Source organism: Anomaloglossus baeobatrachus, chromosome 3 (genome assembly GCF_048569485.1).
Source record: "Anomaloglossus baeobatrachus isolate aAnoBae1 chromosome 3, aAnoBae1.hap1, whole genome shotgun sequence".
NCBI lineage: Eukaryota > Metazoa > Chordata > Amphibia > Anura > Aromobatidae > Anomaloglossus > Anomaloglossus baeobatrachus.
Window position 1 is genome coordinate 18,139,032 of NC_134355.1, and position 24,049 is coordinate 18,163,080.

The 24,049-nt window shown below is 52.9% G+C and overlaps 1 protein-coding gene across 2 annotated transcripts in view; it reads left to right on the forward strand.

Annotated features, from left to right (window-relative positions):
* Window positions 1-24,049, forward strand: part of SLC4A1AP (solute carrier family 4 member 1 adaptor protein) — an 80,770-nt gene that overhangs the window by 20,023 nt on the left and 36,698 nt on the right. For both annotated transcript variants that reach the window (XM_075339025.1, XM_075339026.1), the window contains exons 5-9: window positions 13,265-13,404; window positions 13,802-13,962; window positions 15,186-15,255; window positions 17,107-17,296; window positions 18,467-18,566. In XM_075339025.1, coding sequence (XP_075195140.1) covers window positions 13,265-13,404; window positions 13,802-13,962; window positions 15,186-15,255; window positions 17,107-17,296; window positions 18,467-18,566 — 661 coding nt within the window. The remainder of the gene's footprint in view (window positions 1-13,264; window positions 13,405-13,801; window positions 13,963-15,185; window positions 15,256-17,106; window positions 17,297-18,466; window positions 18,567-24,049) is intronic.

Genomic DNA, 24,049 nt, shown 5'->3' on the forward strand with positions numbered 1-24,049 from the left:
AAATTCCCTTCTTTATTTATATATGCCTCTACTGGGCACACACATATACTGCTGTGGGGGGTGATGTTTGGTACCGGTCCTCCTACATCCTCATAATTGATGTAATATTGGACTGTACATGTTTGTGGTTTTTATTCTATTTTATAAATAAAGATTATTATATTTTATGGTAATTGTACTCCTTTCTTCAGCGCTCTATTGGGAGACCCAGACGATTGGGGTATAGCTACTGCCCTCCGGAGGCCACACAAAGCACTACACTAAAAAGTGCAAGGCCCCTCCCCTTCTGGCTATACCCCCCCGTGGTGTCACGGGTTCTCCAGTTTTTCAAGCTTTGTGCGAAGGAGGTCAGACATCCACGCATAGCTCCACAGATTTTAGTCAGCAGTAGCTGCTGACTATTTCGGATGGAAGAAAAGAGGGCCCATATAGGGCCCCCAGCATGCTCCCTTCTCACCCGTGGATGGTGTTGTAAGGTTGAGGTACCTATTGCTGGTACGGCGGCTGGAGCCCACATGCTGTTTTCCTTCCCCATCCCCCTGAGGGGCTCTGGGTGAAGTGGGATCCTGCCGGCCTCAAACCTCTGACGCCGGGCTCCATCCACAGACCCATTTGAACCTGCTGGATACGGAGCTGGAGTACCGTTCAGGGACATGGCCCTGCACCATTAACAGGTACTCTGTGTCCCCGTACACACAGGCACAGCACACTCCAGACTTGCTGGGTGTGCTAGTGCGCCGGGGACAGTAATGGGTTACAGTCACTGCAGCCTTGCTGAGTGACTTTGTGTTTTGGGAACTACCGCGCCGGACGCTCCGGGAGCGGCGGCGCGGCTGGGACTTGTAGTTCGCCGGGGACTGGGCGCCGACCGCGCCTTTACGGCGGCGGCGCTTATAAATCCAGTCCCCGGCTTCTGCGGCCTAGTGCCGCTTCGTTCCCGCCCCCTCCCTGTCACTCAGGGAAGGGGACAGGCGCTGAGCAATCAGCAGCGCCGAGGGCTGGAGCCTTATTTACATGCTCCAGCCCTCTCACTGCACACTGTCGGACGCCGGATTCCCGCTCTGCCTTGGGGGCACGCCCACGGCCCGCCCCTCCTCACATGAGCTGGGGAAGAAGCCGGCAGCCATTACTGCAGTCCGAGCTCGGACTTTCAGCAACCAGGCAGGACGGTGGCGATCATACACCCGCTTATAGGCGGGCGGTAAGCGGCACACATAGTGCTGACCACATATAACTGCAGTGTGTACATGTGTTGTTTTTAACTGCATAGGTCGCTATATGCCCGCTTGGGGAGCGACACATCAGCAGCAGGAAAGCAGGTGTGCTAAGGCACAGGCTTTCTAGGCTGCTTGTATTGCACGACTGAGGTGTTCATTTGTGTTTATGCTTATGTGCTATACATTGCACTGTACAGTCGCTAGTCTTAGCTATATTCTCCTGGAATGGCTAGACTACAGCAGCAGAAAACCAAGGGTGCTGGGGCACAGGTTTTTTTCTATGCTGCTTGTATTGCATGGGCTGCAGTGTGCATTTGTACTTGTGCTTGTATGCTATACATTGCACTGTATGGTCACTCTTCTGGGCCATATTCCCCTAGAGGACTAGTCTACAGCAGCAGAAGAGCTGGGGTGCCAGGGCACAGGCTTCTATGCTGCTTGTATTGCATGTGCTGCAGTGGTCATTTGTACTTTATGCCTGTATGCTATACATTGCACGGTACGGTCACCAATCTTGGCTATATACTTCTAGATAGCTAGTCGGCAGCGGCAAAAAAGCAACACAGATTTTCAGTGCTGTTTTTACTACATGGGATGCTGTTCATGACACCGTCCCATTGTGTGCATGCTCCCCTGTAGCACGTCGTCTGCGGGGGTCTCTAGCACTTCGTCTGCCGGGGTCTCTACTAGTTGTGGCCAAAGAAACCACCTGTCAACCCTGTCCATGGACAGGGACGGAGTAGTCATAATATAGAGACTTGCAGTCCAGACAGGCCATGGGCAATCTACTTGACCAAAAGGCAGCTCTTCAGGGCTTTGATACTGACATCGCTATCGATCCGGATACACCGGGTGGTAACGCCATACGGAATGTCCTATACCGTCCATCAATGGAAGGTTGGATCTTTCTCCCTCAGCTCCCCCAGTGGAGATAGGAGACGAACAGGAGAAGTCCCTTTTCAGTATCTCACACAGATATTGAGTATTTTTCTGGCCACGCTGACTTCAGAGAAGCAGTCCAGGAACACCACGCTTACCAGATAAGCGTCTTCTCCAAACGTTTTTAGGATACACGTTATCCCTTTTCCCCTGACGTGGTCAGCGCTGGACCCAGGGTCCAAAGGTGGATTCTCCAATCTCCAGGCTTGCATCTAGAGCCATAGTTGCACTGGAGATGGGGCTTCACTTAAAGATGCCAGTCACAGACAGATGGACTCTGGTTGAAATCTGTCTAGGAAGCTATCGGCGTGTCGGTTGCTCCGGCATCCACAGCCGTATAGGCAACCTAACCTTTTCAGCTGTTCTTGCGCAGCTGGCCTTGAGCACAGGGACATCTGTACCGCAGAGGCGTTCGTAACCCCGCAATGTCTGCACTGCGACTTACCCTGTTAATACTGTCCTAAAAGTACAGTCGAGGTTTCGGTCCTTCCCAAGCTCCGGCAGGTCCCAATTGTCCTCGTGCAAAAGGGCTACAAAACCTCAGACGGGCTCAGATTCCGGCCGGGCTCAATCACGCCCAAGGAAGGCAGTCGGAGGAACCGCTACCAAGGCGGTCTCCTCAGGACTCTCAGCTCTCTCTCTCTCTCTCCGCATCCGCGGTTGATGGCAGACTCCCCCGCCTTTGGCGACATTTAGCTGCCACAGGTCACAGACCGGTGGGTGACGGACATTGTGCTCACGTGCACAGGACAGTGTTCTGTTCTCGTCCTCCGACTCCATTTCCCTGCTGCAGGCGGTGGATGCTCTAAGAGCAGAAGGAGTGGTGATCCCGGTCCCCCCTCAGGAACGAGGGCGAGGGTTTGTACTCCAATCTCTTTGTGGCTCCAAAAAAGGACGGTTCCTTCCGTCCCGTTCTGGTCCTGACACTGCTCAACGAGCATGCGAACGCCAGGCGGTTCCGGATGGGATCCCTCCGATCCGTCATTACCTCAATGTCTCGAGGAGACTTCCTTGCCTCAACAGACATCAAAGATGCCTATCTCCACGTGCCAATTGCTACGGAGCACCAACGTTTTCTACGTTTTGTGATAGGAGACGAACATCTTCAGTTCGTAGCTCTGCCATTCAGTCTGGCGACAGCCCCACGGGTGTTCACCAAGGTCATGGCAGCAGTGGTAGCAGTCTTGCACTTTCAGGGACACCCGATGATCCCGTACTTGGACGATCTACTCGTCAAAGCACCCTCCCTCGAGGCATGCCAACGCAGCCTGAATGTTACGCGGGAGACTCTCCAGACTTTCGGGTGGATCATCAATTTGGCAAGGTCAAATCTGTCTCCGACTCAATCACTAACGTATCTCGGCATGGAGTTTCATACTCTATCAGCAAGAGTGAAGCTTCCGCTGAACAAGCAGCGTTCACTGCTGACAGAGGTGCAGTCTCTCCTTCAAGGCCAGTCGCACCCCTTAAGGCGCCTCATGCACTTCCTAAGGAAGATGGTGGCAGCCATCGAGGCAGTTCTCTTTGCGCAGTTTCATCTGCGCCAACGGCAATGGGACATTCTCCGCCAATGGGACGGGCAGTCAACCTCCCTGGACAGGGAAGTCTCCCTTTCCCAGACGGCCGAGGACTCTCTGCTATAGTGGCTCATTGTCATAGCCCCCATCCTGGGCAGTGGTCACGACAGATACGAGTCTGTCAGGGTGGGGAGCAGTTTGTCTCCGCCACATGGCTCAGGGGACGTGGACTCAGCAGGAGTCCACCCCTCAGATCGATGTTCTGGAAATCGGGGCAGGGTATCTTACCCCATTAGCCTTCCAGAAGTGGCTAGAAAGAGAGCAGATCCGAATCCAGTCGGACATCTCCACAGCGGTGGCATACATCAACCACCAAGAAGGGACGCGCAATCCACCATATCCGCAGTTCTCATCCCGGGCGTAGAATTCTGGGAAACAGACTTCCTCAGTCGCCAGGGTATGGACGCGGGGGAATGGTCCCTTCACTCGGACGTGTTTCAGGAAATCTGTTGCCGCTGGGGGGTGCCGGACGACGACCTAATGGCGTCTCGGCACACCAACAAGGTCCCGGCATTTATGGCACGATCGCGCGATCACAGAGCTCTGGCGGCAGACGCCTTAGTGCAAGATTGGTCGCAGTTCCGGCTCACATATGTGTTTCCACCTCTGGCACTCTTGCCCAGAGTACTGCGCAAAAAATCAGATCCGATTGCAGCCGCGTCATACTCGTCGCACCAGACTGGCCGAGGAGATCGTGGTACCCGGATCTGTGGCATCTCACGGTCGGCCGACCGTGGTCACTACCAGACCGACCAGACTTACTGTCCCAAGGGCCGTTTTCTCCATCGGAATTCTGCGGCCCTGAACCTGACTGGGTGGCCTTTGTGTCCTGGATCCTAGCGTCTTCAGGATTATCCCAAGGGGTCGTTGCCACCATGAGACAGGCTAGGAAGCCCACGTCTGCTAAGATCTACCACAGAACGTGGAAGATTTTCTTAATCTGGTGCTCTACTCAGGGAGTGTCTCCCTGGCCATTTGCATTGCCTACTTTTCTTTCCTTCCTACAATAGGAGTTAGAAAAGGGCTTGTCGCTCGACTCCCTCAAAGGGCAAGTCTCAGCACTATCCGTGTTTTTTTTTCAGAAGCGTCTAGCACGTCTTTCTAAGGTGTGCACGTTCCCGCAGGGGGTTTGTCATATCGTACCCCCGTACAAGCGGCCGTTAGATCCATGGGATCTGAACAGGGTTCTAGTTGCTCTCCAGAAGCCGCCTTTCGAGCCTCTGAAGGAAGTTCCTTTTTCTCGCCTGTCACAGAAGGTGGCGTTTCTCGTTGCGTTCACATCGCTTCGGCGAGTGTCTGAGCTGGCAGCTCTGTCATCCAAGGCTCCCTTCCTGGTGTTTCACCAGGACAAGGTAGTGCTGCGCCCCATTCCGGAGTTTCTCCCTAAGGTCGTATCCTCGTTTCATCTTAATCAGGATATCTCCTTACCGTACTTTCTTCAGCGCTCTATTGGGAGACCCAGACGATTGGGGTATAGCTACTGCCCTCTGGAGGCCACACAAAGCACTACATCAAAAGTGCAAGGCCCCTCCCCCTCTGGCTATACCCCCCCGTGATATCACGGGTTCTCCAGTTTTAGCTTTGTGTGCGAAGGAGGTCAGACATTCCATGCATAGCTCCACAGATTTTAGTCAGCAGTAGCTGCTGACTATTTCGGATGGAAGAAAAGAGGACACATATAGTGTCCCCAGCATGCTCCCTTCTCACCCCTGGATGGTGTTGTAAGGTTGAGGTACCTATTGCTGGTACAGGGCTGGAGCCTGACATGCTGTTTTCCTTCCACATCCCCTGGTAGGGCTCTGTGGAAGTGGGATCCTGCCGGCCTCTCAGCTCTGACGCCGGGCTCCATCCACAGACCCATTAGAACCTGATGGATTCGGAGCAGGAGTACGATCAGGGACAGGCCCTGCATCATACAGGTACTCTGTGTCCCCGGCAGGCACAGACACACTCCGGGCTGGCTGGGTGTTGTAGTGCGCCGGGGACCGCAACGTTGGAGTTAGTGTCCCTACAGATTACTGGGGGATTTTTTGTGTATGGGAACGCAGCGCCGACCCCCTCTGGACCGGGCGGCGCTGCTGTGACTTGTGGTGCGCCGGGGATCCGCCGTCCGCGCTTTTACGGCGGCGGCGGTTATAAATTGAGTCCCCGGCTTTTTGGGCCTAGGACGCCGGCAGCTCCGATTCGTTCCCGCCCCCACCCTGTCATTCAGGGTAGGGGAGAGACGCTGTTCGCTAGCAGCGTCGAGGGCTGGAGCCTGATTTACATGCTCCAGCCCTCACACTAGGCACAGAGGGAAGCAGGCTTCCCGCTCTTAGCCAGGAACGCCCAGGGCCCGCCCCCCCTTCCTCTCAGGACGCCGGCAGCCATTACATGCAGTCTGGCTGGAGGAAGGACGCAAGGCTCTGGGAGACCTGGACTAGGGGCTATCTGGCGACCACACACCCGCTTTTTAAGCGGGCGGTAAGCGATTTTTCTGTGCTGGTCCCTCTAGTGCCTCACGGTGTATCGGTGTACTGTGTACAGATATATAAATATTGTATTTCTTGCACTGTGAGGTCGCTTCTGGCTGCATATCCCAGATCACTCTGTGGAAGCAGCAACATGCCATCCTCAAAACGCAAGGCTGCCAAGGCCAGGGCTGTGTGTACTGCGTGTGCTGCATGTGGGGCTGATCTACCAGCAGGCTCCCATTGTGTGCAATGCTCCGACCCGGTGCTGCTTCGCCAGCCGGAGTCAGGAGGGAGAGTGACCCAGGCTGAGACGCTTGTAAGTTCTGCCCCGGTGACAGGGACAGACTTTGCAGTTTTTGCTGATAATATGTCTCTGTCTATGGCAAAAATCCTTGAAACCTTGCAATCTATGCATGGGGCTCAGTCTTTGGGCACGGCGAGGCCTCTGTCCTCAGGTCCCCCTCACTTGGAATTAATCCAGCCCACAGGGGGGTCCCCGGCTTCACAGGCCGAGGATTATGACTCAGATGATAGCCCCAGCCACCCTAAGCGAGCTCGCTGGGAAAGACCCTCGACGTCATCACACTGCTCAGGGTCTCAGCGCAATCAGTCTCCCTGTGATGTGTCTGATGAGAGTGATCAGGAATCCATTCCTGGAACCCCTCTCAACCTGGATACCCCTGATGGGGATGCCATGGTAAACGACCTTATCTCAGCCATCAATAGGCTGTTGGATATTTCTCCCCCAGCCCCTTCAGCAGAAGAGGCGGCTGCGGAGCAGGAGAAGTTTCGTTTCCTTTATCCCAAGCGTAAATTGAGTGCTTTGTTGGATCACGCTGACTTCAGAGAATCAATCCAGAAGCACGACGCTCACCCAGAAAGGCGTTTCTCTAAACGATCTAAAGATACGCGTTTCCCTTTCCCCCCTGAGGTGGTCAAGCGCTGGACACAGTGTCCAAAGGTAGACCCCCCGATTTCCAAACTCGCAGCTAGGTCCATAGTTGCAGTGGAGGATGGCGCTTCACTTAAAGATGCCAATGACAGACAGATGGACCTTTGGTTAAAATCTGTCTATGAAGCTATCGGCGCGTCGTTTGCTCCGGCATTCGCAGCCGTATGGGCACTCCAGGCTATTTCAGCTGGCTTAGCAAAAGTGGATGCTATCATACATCCAGCAGTGCCGCAAGTGGCGCATCTTACCACGCAGATGTCGGCGTTTGCGTCTTACGCTATCAATGCGGTCCTAGAATCTACCAGTCGCACCTCAATGGCGTCCGCCAATTCGGTAGTTTTGCGCAGAGCCTTGTGGTTAAAGGACTGGAAAGCAGATGCTGGTTCCAAAAAATGTTTAACCAGTTTGCCTTTATCTAGAGATAGACTGTTTGGCGAGCCATTGGCTGACATCATTAAACAGTCCAAGGGTAAAGACTCCTCTTTACCCCAGCCCAGATCAAGCAAACCTCAGCAGAAAAAGTGGCAGCAGAGGTTTCAGTCCTTTCGAGGTTCGGGCAAGACACCATTTACCTCGTCCAAAGGGACTCAGAGGACGCAAAGAAACTCAGATTCGTGGCGGGCTCACACGCGCCCCAAGAAAGCAAATGGAGGTACCGCTTCCAAAGCGGCTACCTCATGACTTCCAGCCCCCTCCCTCCGCATCGCCGGTCGGGGGCAGGCTCTCCCGCTTTTCCGGCATTTGGATGTCACAGGTCAAAGACCGGTGGGTGACGGACATTTTGTCTCGCGGGTACAGAATCGAGTTCAATTCTCGTCCTCCAGCTCGGTTCTTCAGAACCTCCCCACATCCAGACCGAGCAGATGCTCTGCTGCAGGCGGTGGACTCCCTAAGAGCGGAAGGAGTGGTGATCCCAGTCCCTCCTCAGGAACAAGGGCAAGGGTTTTACTCCAACCTCTTTGTGGTTCCAAAAAAGGACGGCTCGTTCCGTCCTGTTCTGGACCTAAAACGGCTCAACAAACATGTGCACGCCAGGAAGTTCCGGATGGAAACCCTGCGTTCTGTCATTGCCTCAATGTCCAGAGGAGACTTCCTTGCCTCAATAGACATCAAAGATGCTTATCTCCACGTGCCAATTGCTACAGAACATCAACGTTTTCTACGTTTTGTGATAGGAGACGACCATTTTCAGTTCGTAGCTCTGCCATTTGGTCTGGCGACAGCCCCACGGGTCTTCACCAAGGTCATGGCGGCGGTGGTAGCAGTCTTGCACTCTCAGGGACACTCGGTGATCCCTTACCTAGACGATTTATTGGTCAAAGCTCCCTCTCAAGAGGCATGTCAGCACAGCCTGAATGCTACGCTGGAGACCCTACAGTCTTTCGGATGGATCATCAACTTTCCAAAGTCGATCCTATCACCGACTCAATCACTAACGTATCTTGGCATGGAGTTTCATACTCTAGCAGCGATAGTGAAGCTTCCGCTGAACAAGCAGCGGTCACTACAGACAGGGGTGCAATCTCTTCTGCAGGGCCAGTTGCATCCCTTGCGGCGCCTCATGCATTTCCTAGGGAAGATGGTGGCAGCCATGGAAGCAGTTCCCTTTGCGCAATTTCATCTGCGCCCACTTCAATGGGACATTCTCCGCCAATGGGACGGGAAGTCAACGTCACTGGACAGGAAAGTCTCGCTTTCCCAGACGGCCAAGGACTCCCTACAATGGTGGCTCCTTCCCACCTCATTGTCTCAGGGAAGATCCTTCCTGCCCCCATCCTGGGCAGTAGTCACGACAGATGCGAGTCTGTCAGGGTGGGGAGCGGTATTTCTCCACCACAGGGAGGGGACGTGGACTCCGCAGGAGTCCACCCTTCAGATCAATGTTCTGGAGATCAGAGCAGTGTATCTTGCTCTACTGGCCTTCCAACAGTGGCTGGAAGGGAAGCAGATCCGAATCCAATCGGACAACTCCACAGCGGTGGCATACATCAACCACCAAGGAGGGACGCGCAGTCGGCAAGCCTTCCAAGAAGTCCGGCGCATTCTAATGTGGGTGGAGGACACAGCATCCACCATATCCGCGGTTCACATCCCAGGCGTAGAAAACTGGGAAGCAGACTTCCTCAGTCGCCAGGGCATGGACGCAGGGGAATGGTCCCTTCACCCGGACGTGTTTCAGGAAATCTGTCGCCGCTGGGGAGTGCCGGACGTCGACCTAATGGCATCCCGGCACAACAACAAGGTCCCGGCATTCATGGCGAGGTCGCGCGATCAAAGAGCTCTGGCGGCAGACGCCTTGGTTCAAGATTGGTCGCAGTTTCAGCTCCCATACGTGTTTCCGCCTCTGGCCCTCTTGCCCAGAGTGCTACGCAAGATCAGATCCGAGTGCAGCCGCATCATACTCGTCGCTCCAGACTGGCCGAGGAGGTCGTGGTATCCGGATCTGTGGCATCTCACGATCGGTCGACCGTGGTCACTGCCAGACCGACCAGACTTGCTGTCCCAAGGGCCGTTTTTCCATCAGAATTCTGCGGCCCTGAACCTGACTGTGTGGCCATTGAGTCCTGGATCCTAGCATCTGCAGGATTATCTCAAGGAGTCGTTGCCACAATGAGACAAGCTAGAAAGTCGAATTCGGCTAAGATCTACCACAGAACGTGGAAGATTTTCTTATCCTGGTGCTCTGCTCAGGGAGTGTCTCCCTGGCCATTTGCATTGCCCAAGTTTCTTTCCTTCCTGCAATCGGGGTTAGAAAAGGGCTTGTCGCTCAGCTCCCTTAAAGGGCAAGTTTCGGCACTATCCGTGTTTTTTCAGAAGCGTCTAGCACGTCTTTCGAAGGTGCGCACGTTCCTGCAGGGGGTCTGTCATATTGTGCCCCCGTACAAGCGGCCGTTAGATCCATGGGATCTGAACAGAGTACTAGTTGCTCTCCAGAAGCCGCCCTTCGAGCCTCTGAAGGAAGTTTCCTTTTCTCGGCTGTCACAGAAAGTGGCGTTTCTTGTTGCGATCACATCGCTTCGGCGAGTGTCTGAGCTGGCAGCTCTGTCATCCAAGGCTCCCTTCCTGGTGTTCCACCAGGACAAGGTAGTGCTGCGCCCTATTCCGGAGTTTCTCCCTAAGGTCGTATCCTCTTTTCATCTTAATCAGGATATATCCTTGCCTTCGTTTTGTCCTCATCCGGTTCACCGGTATGAAAAGGACTTACGTTTGCTAGATCTGGTGAGAGCACTCAGAATCTACATTTCCCGCACGGCGCCCATGCGCCGTGCCGATGCACTTTTTGTCCTTGTCGCTGGTCCGCGCAAGGGGTTGCAGGCTTCTAAAGCCACCCTGGCTCGATGGATCAAAGAACCAATTCTAGAGGCCTACCGTTCTGCGGGGCTTCCGGTTCCTTCAGGGCTAAAAGCCCACTCAACCAGAGCCGTGGGTGCGTCCTGGGCATTTCGTCACCAGGCTTCGGCTCAACAGGTGTGCCAGGCAGCTACCTGGTCCAGTCTGCACACTTTCACCAAGCATTATCAGGTGCATACCTATGCTTCGGCGGATGCCAGCTTAGGTAGAAGAGTCCTGCAGGCGGCAGTGACACCCCCGTAGGGGAGGGCTGTTTTGCAGCTCTAACATGAGGTATTTCTTTACCCACCCAGGGACAGCTTTTGGACGTCCCAATCGTCTGGGTCTCCCAATAGAGCGCTGAAGAAGAAGGGAATTTTGTTACTTACCGTAAATTCCTTTTCTTCTAGCTCTTATTGGGAGACCCAGCACCCGCCCTGTTGTCCTTCGGGATGTTTTTTTGTTGTTTGCGGGTACACATGTTGTTCATGTTGAACGGTTTTTCAGTTCTCCGATGTTATTCGGAGTTAATTTGTTTAAACCAGTTATTGGCTTCCTCCTTCTTGCTTTGGCACTAAAACTGGAGAACCCGTGATATCACGGGGGGGGTATAGCCAGAGGGGGAGGGGCCTTGCACTTTTGATGTAGTGCTTTGTGTGGCCTCCAGAGGGCAGTAGCTATACCCCAATCGTCTGGGTCTCCCAATAAGAGCTAGAAGAAAAGGAATTTACGGTAAGTAACAAAATTCCCTTCTTTGCACTCATCCGGTTCACCGGTATGAGAATGATTTACATTTGTTAGATCTGGTGAGAGCACTCAGAATCTACATTTCCCGCACGGCGCCCATACGCCGTTCCGATGCACTTTCTTTGTCCTTGTCGCTGGTACGCGCAAGAGGTTGCAGGCTTCTAAAGCCACCCTGGCTCGATGGATCACAGAACCAATTCTGGAAGCCTACCGTTCTGCAGGGCTTCCGGTTCTTTCAGGGCTGAAAGCCCATTCAACCAGAGCCGTGGGTGCGTCCTGGGCACTACGACACCAGGCTTCGGCTCAACAGGTGTGCCAGGCAGCTACCTGGTTGAGTCTGCACATTTTTCACCAAACATTCTCAGGTGCATACCTATGCTTCGGCGGATGCCAGCTTAGGTAGAAGAGTCCTGCAGGCGGCAGTGATTTCCCCGTAGGGGAGGGCTGTCTTGCAGCTCTAACATGAGGTATTTATTTACCCACCCAGGGACAGCTTTTGGACGTCCCAATCGTCTGGGTCTCCCAATAGAGCGCTGAAGAAGGGAATTTTGTTACTTACCGTAAATTCCTTTTCTTCTAGCTCTTATTGGGAGACCCAGCACCCGCCCTGTTGTCCTTCGGGATTTTTTTGTTGTTTGCGGGTACACATGTTGTTCATGTTGAACGGTTTTTCAGTTCTCCGATGTTACTCGGAGTTAATTTGTTTAAACCAGTTATTGGCTTTCCTGCTTCTTGCTTTGGCACTAAAACTGGAGAACCCGTGACACCACGGGGGGGTATAGCCAGAGGGGGAGGGGCCTTGCACTTTTTAGTGTAGTGCTTTGTGTGGCCTCCGGAGGGCAGTAGCTATACCCCAATCGTCTGGGTCTCCCAATAAGAGCTAGAAGAAAAGGAATTTACGGTAAGTAACAAAATTCCCTTCTTTTGTGTGTTCGAGACACACTATTTTTGAGCCCATTTGCTGATTGTAGCATCCGCTTCACATCCGGCGGAATAAGACGTTTCTCCTGGCGGTGACTTCACCTCGTGTGCATTCCGATGAGCGTTGCTTGCGGTGACCGGCAGCTTCCCAGGCAAGTGCGAGGTGGTGTACTCGGATACGTGGGATGTCACGGTCTGAGAATAGTCGGCTTAAAGAGAACCTGTCGCCAGATTTGTCCCCTATGAGCTGCGACCACCACCAGTGAGCCCTTACATACAGCTTTCTACATTACTGTATATAAGAGCCCAGGCCGCTGTGTATAACATAAAATCACTTTATAATACTCGCCTGGGCGCGGTCCGGTCCAGAAAGAAGCTCTTCCTCCTTTCGCCATCCTCCTGCCCAGCACCCTGTGGATGACAAAGTCCTACGTCTTTCACACAGAGGCCTCCCTTGCACATGTGCACTTTGATCTGCCCCGGCTGAGGGCAGATGAAAGTACTGTAGTGTGCATGAACGGACTGTCTTTGACCTTTTCTCGCACCTGTGCATTCCAGTACTTTGCGTGGATGGATGAGCTGCAGCCATCCACCCACCTTCCTTCATCAGTTCAGCACTGAGGACTAGGGGGCACTTACTACAGGTGGAAGAAAGGAGATTCAAGCAGCTGAATAGGAAAGGGTTCTTTACTGTTAGAGCAGTAACACACCCCGCTTTTCTCTGCACTTTCCAATATGATTGTGTTATAACATAGGAGTCGGTGGCTGCTCTTATGGTCAGCTTCTTTCTCGTTGTGTACAGGCTGCCCGCAGACGATTCTTCAGGGAAGCAGCTGAATAGGAAAGGGTTCTTTACTGTTAGAGCAGTAACACCCCACTTTTCTCTGCACTTTCCAATATGATTGTGTTATAACATAGGAGTCGGCGGCTGCTCTTATGGTCAGCTCCTTTCTCGTTGTGTACAGGCTGCCCGCAGACGATTCTTCAGGGAAGCAGCTGAATAGGAAAGGGTTCTTTACTGTTAGAGCAGTAACACCCCACTTTTCTCTGCACTTTCCAATATGATTGTGTTATAACATAGGAGTCGGCGGCTGCTCTTATGGTCAGCTCCTTTCTCGTTGTGTACAGGCTGCCCGCGGACGATTCTTCAGGGAAGCAGCTGGTAGCGGAGGTGGTTCATTCAGGAAAGAAAAAGGAGGCGATGAGGCTGTGCGCTCTGGAGGCCTGCCGCATGCTGGACATGAGAGGGTTACTCCGCCAGGAGGCCGGTGAGTCCCATCACAGGCGTCTGCCCAGGAAGTTTGATTCCTCGTGCCCCCTCAGATTGGTTGATGAGGGGACCCTCACCCCATCGGTCATTGTACGGAGGCATGCACAAATTCATGCTGCTGATAAAAGCTGAGGGAGATGGATGCTGACGACTCTGGATACGTGATTACTTTCTGTTATCAGCCATTTCAAACAGAAGAGACAGAAAAAGAGAAAATTCACAGAAGCCCTTATTCTCTGGTGTTGAGAACTTCCAATAATGTGTGTATCTGATAAGCCTAGCTCCCTGCCATCTCTGGACTAGACTGGCTGATAACAGAGAGCATTAGGGAGGATACAGATAATATCTGTCGGTCGTCTGTCCGGACAAGAATAACCACCTGCCTTTATCTCTAGTGTCGCGCAAAAGAAAAGCCAAACAGTGGGAGGCCGAGGATTTCTACGACAGTGACGACGACACTTTCCTCGACCGCACGGGAGTCGTGGAGAAGAAGCGGCTGAATCGTATGAAGAAAGCCGGGAAGATCGATGAAAAGCCAGAAACCTACGAGTCCTTGGTGAGTATGGAAGACGTGGGCCGAAATGAAGCTTCACTCCAATCACATACGAAGCTGCAGATATGACTGACGCAGATTCACTCCAGTCACATACGAAACTACAAATATGGCTGACACAGATTCACTCCAGTCACATACGCAGCTGCAGATATAACTTACACAGATTCACTCAAGTCATATGAAACTGCAGATATAACCGATGCAGATTCACTCCAGTCACACACGAAGCTGCAGATATGACTGACACAGATTCACTCCAGTCATATACAAAGCTGCAGATATGATAGGTGCAGATTCACTGCAGTCACACACAAAGCTGCAGGTATGACTGACGCAGTCACTCCAGTCACATATGAGGCTGCAGATATGGAAGGTGCAGATCCACTCCAGTCCCACACGAAGCTGCAGGTATGACTGATGCAGTCATACAAAGCTGCAGATATGACTGACTAGTTCACTCCAGTCACATACAAAGCTGCGGATGACTGACGCAGCTTCACTCCAGTCACACACGAAGCTGCAGATATAACTTGACACAGCTTTAGAAACATGAAGCTGCAGATATGACCGATGCAGATTCACCTATTAATATGGAAGATTTAGTGTTGTCTTCAGGTATAACATGTCTTACGCTCCAGTCACACCTAAAGCTGCTCTCCTGCTTATTCGGTGTACCTAGAGCGCCCTCTGCTGCCGTACAGTGTGTAAGGTGTAGGCGGCCATTGTTCTGTTTGGAAGCAAAGAGGGTTTAAGGGGTCGCAGCTTATCTGTCGGGTTGTGGGGATGATTTATGCAGAACTCCAAATCTGCACAGATATTAGAATAGCGGTGGCTGCAGCCTCCACTAGGGGGAGCTAACTGCTGTGTGTCTTGTCAGGGAGGTCAGGGTATGCAGGAGCTCCCTCTAGTGGTGGCTGCAGGGATCCAGATTTTACTTTCCATTGGAGCACTGACCACAATAGAAATCTATGAAGCAAATAATTGTCACCATTATTTTGGACTATATTAGATGAAAAGTGTTTTTTTTTGTAAATATTTTTGAGTTTGACAGATCCGATCTTTCCATTACATTTTCCTTACGGAGTGGCCATTGTTTTAGTTCATGTCGTAGTGGGCCGTTGTATGAGGGATTATTACACTATTACACATCTGCTAGAAGCTTTCGCAGCTCCTGAGGCCGAGTCTGTAGGTGATTGATCGGATTTTTTGGTTTCTGTTTTTAGACTGTAAAACTGGATCTTGTCGAGAAAGAAATCGAGGAGATCGCGACAAAGCTGAAAACAAATCGACAAGGTAATAAAGAATGGAGACCGTCCCCCCCCCGCCCTAAATAATAATGGATTGAGTCGCACCCCGGCCTCTTTCTTTACCTAATAATTTAGAAGAGTCACCGCCTCACTCCCAAATATCATTATGGGGGGGGGTTTCTTACCCCCCTTTCACCACATTTGTTTGCATGTATAAATGTTAAAAATGAGTAACTGAGCCCATGTGACAGCGCTGAATATTGGGGCGACGTGTGTTCTTACATTAAGGGGTCGTGCTGGGAACACAACACCCTCTCAACACCACAAATGTTGCTGCCGAACCTTCTCCCCCACCCCCCCCCAAATACTCACCAAGGTTCTCCATAAACAAAAAAAAAAAATGGAAAGTGCAGGATAACGTCCAGCATGTTCCTAGCCGAGAAATGAACAGCGCTGATTCTTTACTATCTTTTATTTATCAGTCCAAATGCATGAGTCATCACCCGGATGCATGAGTCGTCACCGGAATGCATGAGTCGTCACCGGAATGCATGAGTCGTCACCGGAATGCATGAGTCGTCACCGGAATGCATGAGTCGTCACCGGAATGCATGAGTCGTCACCGGAATGCATGAGTCGTCACCGGAATGCATGAGTCGTCACCGGAATGCATGAGTCGTCACCGGAATGCATGAGTCGTCACCGGAATGCATGAGTCGTCACCGGAATGCATGAGTCGTCACCGGAATGCATGAGTCGTCACCGGAATGCATGAGTCGTCACCGGAATGCATGAGTCGTCACCGGAATGCATGAGTCGTCACCGGAATGCATGAGTCGTCACCGGAATGCATGAGTCGTCACCGGAATGCATGAGTCGTCACCGGAATGCATGAGTCGTCACCGGAATGCATGAGTCGTCACCGGAATGCATGAGTCGTCACCGGAATGCATGAGTCGTCACCGGAATGCATGAGTCGTCACCGGAATGCATGAGTCGTCACCGGAATGCATGAGTCGTCACCGGAATGCACGAGTCGTCACCGGAATGCACGAGTCGTCACCGGAATGCACGAGTCGTCACCGGAATGCACGAGTCGTCACCGGAATGCACGAGTCGTCACCGGAATGCACGAGTCGTCACCGGACTGCACGAGTCGTCACCGGACTGCACGAGTCGTCACCGGACTGCACGAGTCGTCACCGGACTGCACGAGTCGTCACCGGACTGCACGAGTCGTCACCCACACGCCTTTTGGAGACGGACTGTCCCTTTCGTTGGGAAACGCCTAGTGTGGCATACTGATGATGTTTTCTCTGATGGAGAGGACAGTCCATATACAAAACTCGCAGTGTCCTGCACATCTGGAACAGTATAAGACAGAAATGTCACTGTCCATTCCCTGGTCCGTAGAGGAACGCGTCGGCCGTTATCCTTCTTGATAAATTTTTTTGTTCACGGTGAAAATTTTTATGACTGGGGCTTAGGAGCAGCAGTTAGCGAGAACGGCCGACCGCAGAGCCATGAGTCTTGGTCAGATCCGTTCTCGCTCTGCTACGTCAGAGGCAGCCCGCGATTGCCTGCTCCAGCGGAGGCGATTGCATTGCTACAAGTACAGAGGGTGGCTGATGAATATCTGGGGGGTTTCGGGGCTCTGTGTTCAGCAGTGAATGGCGTGGCGCTGGTGTTCCCTGCTGCTTTATTTTTCTTTATGAAGTTGATAAAGATGCTATAGACAGTAAAGCGGCCGCGCGACCCTTCTGCTCAATCCTATCTGTAGGGATTTGCCGATTATACACCAGGAGCTTTCAGTCGTTGTCGGATCCGGTCAGGTTGGCAGTGGTACTTGTGGTTTCGCTGTGACCTGATATCTCTCACCTGCGTCCTCTCTCCCCAGATGAAGCCCAGGCATCCTCCCAAGACTCCCTGGACGCCTTCATGACTGAAATCAAAGCTGGCTCTTCTGTAGACGGCGTGACCCGCAGGAAGCTTCACCTGCAATCCCTGGAGCTGAAGAAGGAGCAGCAGAGACTAAAGACCCTGATAAAGATCGTTCAGCCGACAAGACTCCCCGAGCTCAAGGCGGGGTAAGTGACGGCCATTAAAGGGAACTCGTGCTGCCCGAGCCACAGGCAGCATGAATCTGAGACCGGCGGCATTATTGCGGATACGTGTGTATTACTCCAAAATGCAGCGGCCTACATTGATATCATGGCCGGGACCAGGTGACTTGAATAAATAATTTGAGGCCGGTCCCTGGCAGCTTCTTCGTGATCGGTTTCCCAAGACTGACCGGTCTCTCCTTATACACACACATATGGCGAGGACTGTCAGTCCGGGGGGGAGAAGCGGCCGGGGGCCCAGGCTCAATCGAGAAGCCCGGTCCCATATTTTCAAAGTATGTCTTCAAGATGCCGCAGCGCTTCAGGGTAAAACATAAATGGCTGAAATCTGCTGCGTTTACACCACAGAGGAACAGAGTAAAGGTGTTATCTAATGGAAGCGAGTTATGGAATATTCCACACCCTCATAAATACTCTGTGCTGCTGGGGAGCCTGGTACATTCACTGTGTAATTAAATCTGTCACTTCCCAAAAGTCAGCACTTTTCCTATACTGAAATACTCTGTGCTGCTGCGCTGCCCCAGTCACTGACCGACCTATAGAGTGAATCCTATGGGCGGCACGGTGGCTCAGTGGTTAGCACTGTAGTCTTGTAGTGACTCAGTGGTTAGCACTGCAGTCTTGTGGTGGCTCAGTGGTTAGCACTGCAGTCTTGTGGTGGCTCAGTGGTTAGCACTGCAGTCTTATGGTGGCTCAGTGGTTAGTATTGAAGTCTTGTGGTGGCTCAGTGGTTAGCACTGCAGTCTTGTGGGGGCTCAGTGGTTAGTATTGAAGTCTTGTGGTGGCTCAGTGGTTAGCACTGCAGTCTTGTGGGGGCTCAGTGGTTAGTATTTTAGTCTTGTGGTGGCTCAGTGGTTAGCACTGCAGTCTTGCAGCGCTGGGGTCCTGGGTTCAAATCCCACCAAAGACACCATCTGCAAGGAGTTTGTATGTTCTCCCCGTGTTTGCGTGGGTTTCCTCCGGGGTCTCCAGTTTCCTCCCACACTCCAAAGACCTACAGACAGGGACTCTAGATTGTGAGCCCCAATGGGGACAGTGTTGCCAATGTATGTAAAGCACTAAGGAATTAATAGCGCTATATAAATGAATAAAATTATTATATTATTATTAATTATCCTCACCTTGTCATTCCAGTGCCGCTTCTCAGGACCCGAAAACGAAGAAACTGACGTTACCGATGTTCGGGGCCATGAAAGGAGGAAGCAAATTCAAGCTAAAAACTGGGACGGTCGGGGTAAGAGGCGGAGGGTGACTGTTCTAGTAGGCGCCGGTAAGATGGATATAGAGATCTGAGCAAAAGGGGGTTAATTGACGAGTCCAAAGTCTGACATTTGAAGGGGTAATCTGACTGCTCCCTTCCGGAGCAGGGTCGGTGAGGGCAGGTATTTTCTGGGGCCGTGTGATGCGCAGGGGTCACCCACCAGTGAGCGGAGCCAGATTACCCTTTTAATTCGTCCTCCTCGCCCAAAAATGCTGGCCACGTTCACAATCGTTGCTCGCAGTGCTAGCCTAATTGTCTGCTTCTAGGAAAGCTGGGTGGCTACCAACATACAAGGTCAAGTCACCCTTAAAGGTGTCTTCCACTTCTAATAGCGCAAACCCCAAAGTTTCCTGTACCATTGACTCAGAGGGTACTCGCCCTCCCCGAGTCCAGCATCGGCCCCCACCGCTCTCCTCAGTGATTGGCTGCAGTATTGACAGTGCACAACACCGCTGCAGCCAATCTTGTCTGGAGCCGTCTGCGTCAGCTGCGTCCAGTGATGTGAGCTGTCGAGGGACGTCACCGGTGATGTCAATCACTGAGACTGGAGCATGGATGCAGAGCCAGCGCTGGCCTCGGGATGGGCGACATGTCAGGAAACCGTGAGGTAGATCTGCCTTTCTGGACTCTGGTAAAGCTGGGTGACCACCCTTATTTTATGATAATGGCAGTTTCTCCAGGTTTTTTTTTTTTTCTTCAGCGCTCTATTGGGAGACCCAGACGATTGGGTGTATAGCACTGCCTCCGGAGGCCACACAAAGCAATTACACTAAAAAGTGTAAGGCCCCTCCCCTTCTGGCTATACACCCCCAGTGGGATCACTGGCTCACCAGTTTTCTGCTTTGTGCGAAGGAGGTCAGACATCCACGCATAGCTCCACTGTTTGTAGTCAGCAGTAGCTGCTGGCTATATCGGATGGAAGAAAAGAGGGCCCATATGGGGCCCCCAGCATGCTCCCTTCTCACCCGCGGTGGTGCTTGTAAGGTTGAGGTACCTATTGCTGGTACAGAGGCTGGAGCCCACATGCTGTTTTCCTTCCACATCCCCTTAGGGCTCTGTGGAAGTGGGATCTTACCGGCCTCCAAGCCCTGAGGCCGGGCTCCATCCACAGACCCAGAGAACCTGCTGGATTTGGAGCGGGAGTGCCGTTCAGGGACAAGGCCCTGCAACTTTCAGGTACTCTGTGTCCCCGGCAGGCACGGACACTCTCAAGGCTTGCTGAGCGTTATAGTGCGCCGGGGATAGTAGCGCTGTGCGCTGGGGTTAGGTCACTGCAGCTTTGCTGAGTGACGTTACATGTTGGGAACTACTGCGCCGACCGCTACTGGAGCGGCGGCGCAGCTGCGACTTGTGGTGCGCCGGGGACTTTGCGCCGACCGCGCTTTTACGGCGGCGGCGCTTCTAACTTTAGCCCCCGGCTTCTGCGGCCTAGTGCCGCTTCGTTCCCGCCCCCACCCTGTCAATCAGGGTAGGGGAGAGACGCTGCTCAATTGGCAGCGCCGAGGGCTGGAGCTTTATTTACATGCTCCAGCCCTCTCACTAGGCACAGTGGGAAGCAGGCTTCCCGCTCTTCGTCTGTATACGCCCAGGGCCCGCCCCCCCTCTCCACAAGGACGCCGGCAGCCATTACACATGCGGTCTGGCTGGGGAAAGGCAGCAGGCTCTGGGAGACCCAGACTAAAGGGATTTCGGCGACCACACACCCGCTCCTAAGCGGGCGGTAAGCTGCACTTTAGTGCTGGCCCCACTTGTGCCTCAGTGTTATATTAGTGTACTTTTTTCTTAGTACCATATATATATATATTTGCACTGTAAGGTCGCTTCTTGGCTGGACACCCTGTATTGCTCTGAGGAGGCAGCAACATGTCATCCGCAAAACGCAAGGGTGCCAAGGCACAGGCTGTGTACACTGTTTGTACTGCATGTGGGGCTGATCTACCGGCAGGCTCCAAAGACTCACATTGTATGCAATGTTCAGTCCCAGTGGCACTCCGTCAGCCAGAGCCTAATGTGGTGGTAGCCCAGGCAGAGACGCCTGTGAACCCTGCCCCGGTGACGGGGACAGACTTTGCAGTTTTTGCTGACAAAATGTCTGTGACTATGTTAAAAATCCTGGAGACCTTGCAGTCCAGGCCAGTTACTCAGACCATGGACACTGCTGTGTCTATGCTCTCCGGTCCCCCTCAGTTGGAACTAATCCGTACTTCAAGGGGGTCTCAAGCATCACAGGCTGAAGTCTCTGACTCAGATGACAGTCCCAGGCAGCCTAAGCGAGCTCGCTGGGAAAGACCCTCCACGTCCTCACACTGCTCAGGGTCTCAGCGAGAAGAGTCTCTCTGTGATGAGACTGAGGACGGTGACCAGGATTCTAATCCTGAGACCCCTCTCAATCTGGATGCCCCTGATGGTGACGCCATGGTTAATGACCTTATATCGGCAATTAATAGACTGTTGGATATTTCTCCCCCAGCCCCTTCTGAAGAGGAGGCAGCGGCACAGCAGGAGAAGTTCCATTTCCTGTATCCCAAGCGTAAATTAAGTGCTTTTTCGGACCACTCTGACTTCAGAGAATCGATCCAGAAACACGACGCTCATCCAGACAAGCGTTTTTCTAAACGTTCTAGGGATACCCGTTACCCTTTTCCTGCTGAGGTGACCAAACGCTGGACCCAGTGTCCAAAGGTGGATCCCCCAATTTCCAAGCTTGCGGCTAGATCCATAGTCGCAGTAGAGGATGGCGCTTCACTTAAAGATGCCAACGACAGACAGATGGACCTTTGGTTGAAATCTGTCTATGAAGCTATCGGCGCGTCGTTTGCTCCAGCATTCGCGGCCGTGTGGGCACTCCAAGCTATTTCAGCTGGTTTAGCACAGGTGGATGCTATCATACATCCAGCAGTGCCGCAAGTGGCGTCCCTAATTTCGCAAATGTCTGCGTTTGCGACCTATGCTATCAATGCTGTCCTAGAATCTACGAGCCGTACCGCTATGGCGTCCGCCAATTCTGTGGTTTTGCGCAGAGCCTTGTGGTTAAAGGACTGGAAAGCAGATGCTGGTTCCAAAAAATGCTTAACCAGCTTGCCATTATCTAGAGACAGACTGTTTGGTGAGCCATTGGCTGAAATCATAAAACAGTCCAAGGGTAAGGACTCTTCCTTACCACAGCCCAGAGCAAGTAAACCTCAACAGAAAAAGTGGCAGTCGAGGTTTCGGTCCTTTCGAGGCTCGGGCAAGGCCCAATTCTCCTCGTCCAAAAGGACTCAGAAAGAACAAGGGAGCTCAGATTCCTGGCGGGCTCACTCACGTCCCAGGAAAGCAAATGGAGGAACCGCTTCCAAAGCGGCTACCTCATGACTTTCGGCCTCCTCCCTCCGCATCCTCGGTCGGTGGCAGGCTCTCCCGCTTTTGCGACATTTGGCTGTCACAGGTCAAAGACCGGTGGGTAACAGACATTTTGTCTCGCGGGTACAGAATCGAGTTCAGTTCTCGACCTCCACTTCGGTTCTTCAGAACCTCCCCACACCCCAACCGAGCAGATGCCCTGCTGCAGGCGGTGGACTCTCTAAGAGCAGAAGGAGTCGTGATCCCTGTCCCCCCTCAGGAACGGGGGCGAGGATTTTACTCCAATCTCTTTGTGGTTCCAAAAAAGGACGGCTCCTTCCGTCCTGTTCTGGACCTAAAACTGCTCAACAAGCATGTGAACGCCAGGCGGTTCCGGATGGAATCCCTCCGCTCAGTCATTGCCTCAATGTCTCAAGGAGATTTCATAGCATCAATAGACATCAAAGATGCTTATCTCCACGTGCCGATTGCTACAGAGCACCAACGCTTTCTACGCTTCGTGATAGGAGACGACCATCTTCAGTTCGTAGCTCTGCCATTTGGTCTGGCGACAGCCCCTCGGGTGTTCACCAAGATCATGGCGGCAGTGGTAGCAGTCTTGCACTCTCACGGACACTCTGTGATCCCTTACTTGGACGATCTACTGGTCAAGGCACCCTCTCAAGAGGCATGCCAACTCAGCCTGAACGTTGCACTGGAGACTCTCCAGGCGTTCGGGTGGATCATCAACTTCCCAAAGTCAAATCTGTCACCGACCCAATCACTAACGTATCTTGGCATGGAGTTTCATACTCTCTCAGCGATAGTGAAGCTTCCGCTGGACAAGCAGCGGTCTCTACAGACTGGGGTGCAGGCTCTCCTTCAAAGTCAGTCGCACTCCTTAAGACGCCTCATGCACTTCCTCGGGAAGATGGTGGCGGCAATAGAGGCGGTTCCGTTTGCGCAGTTTCATCTGCGTCCACTTCAATGGGACATTCTCCGCCAATGGGACGGGAAGTCAACATCCCTAGACAGGAAAGTCTCCCTTTCCCAGACGGCCAAGGACTCTCTGCAGTGGTGGCTTCTTCCCACCTCATTATCACAGGGAAGATCCTTCCTACCACCGTCTTGGGCGGTGGTCACGACAGACGCGAGTCTGTCAGGGTGGGGAGCAGTTTTTCTCCACCACAGGGCTCAGGGTACGTGGACTCGGCAGGAGTCCAGCCTTCAGATCAATGTTCTGGAAATCAGAGCAGTGTATCTTGCCCTACTAGCCTTCCAGCAGTGGCTGGAAGGAAAGCAGATCCGAATTCAGTCGGACAACTCCACAGCGGTGGCATACATCAATCACCAAGGGGGGACACGCAGTCGGCAAGCCTTCCAGGAAGTCCGGCGGATTCTGATGTGGGTGGAAGCCACAGCCTCCACCATATCCGCAGTTCACATCCCCGGCGTAGAAAACTGGGAAGCAGACTTCCTCAGTCGCCAGGGCATGGACGCAGGGGAATGGTCCCTTCACCCAGACGTGTTTCAGGAAATCTGTCGCCGCTGGGGGGTGCCGGACGTCGACCTAATGGCGTCACGGCACAACAACAAGGTCCCAACCTTCATGGCACGGTCTCGCGATCAAAGAGCGCTGGCGGCAGACGCCCTAGTGCAAGATTGGTCGCAGTTCCGGCTCCCTTATGTGTTTCCACCTCTGGCACTCTTGCCCAGAGTGCTACGCAAGATCAGATCCGATTGCAGCCGCGTCATACTTGTCGCCCCAGACTGGCCAAGGAGGGCGTGGTATCCGGATCTGTGGCATCTCACGGTTGGCCAACCGTGGGCACTACCAGACCGACCAGACTTGCTGTCCCAAGGGCCGTTTTTCCATCGGAATTCTGCGGCCCTGAACCTGACTGTGTGGCCATTGAGTCCTGGATCCTAGCGTCTTCAGGATTGTCCCAAGGGGTCGTTGCCACCATGAGACAGGCTAGGAAGCCCACGTCCGCTAAGATCTACCACAGAACGTGGAGGATATTCTTATCCTGGTCCTCTGCTCAGGGAGTGTCTCCCTGGCCATTTGCATTGCCTACCTTTCTTCTTTCCTGCAATCTGGGTTAGAAAAAGGTTTGTCGCTCAGCTCCCTTAAA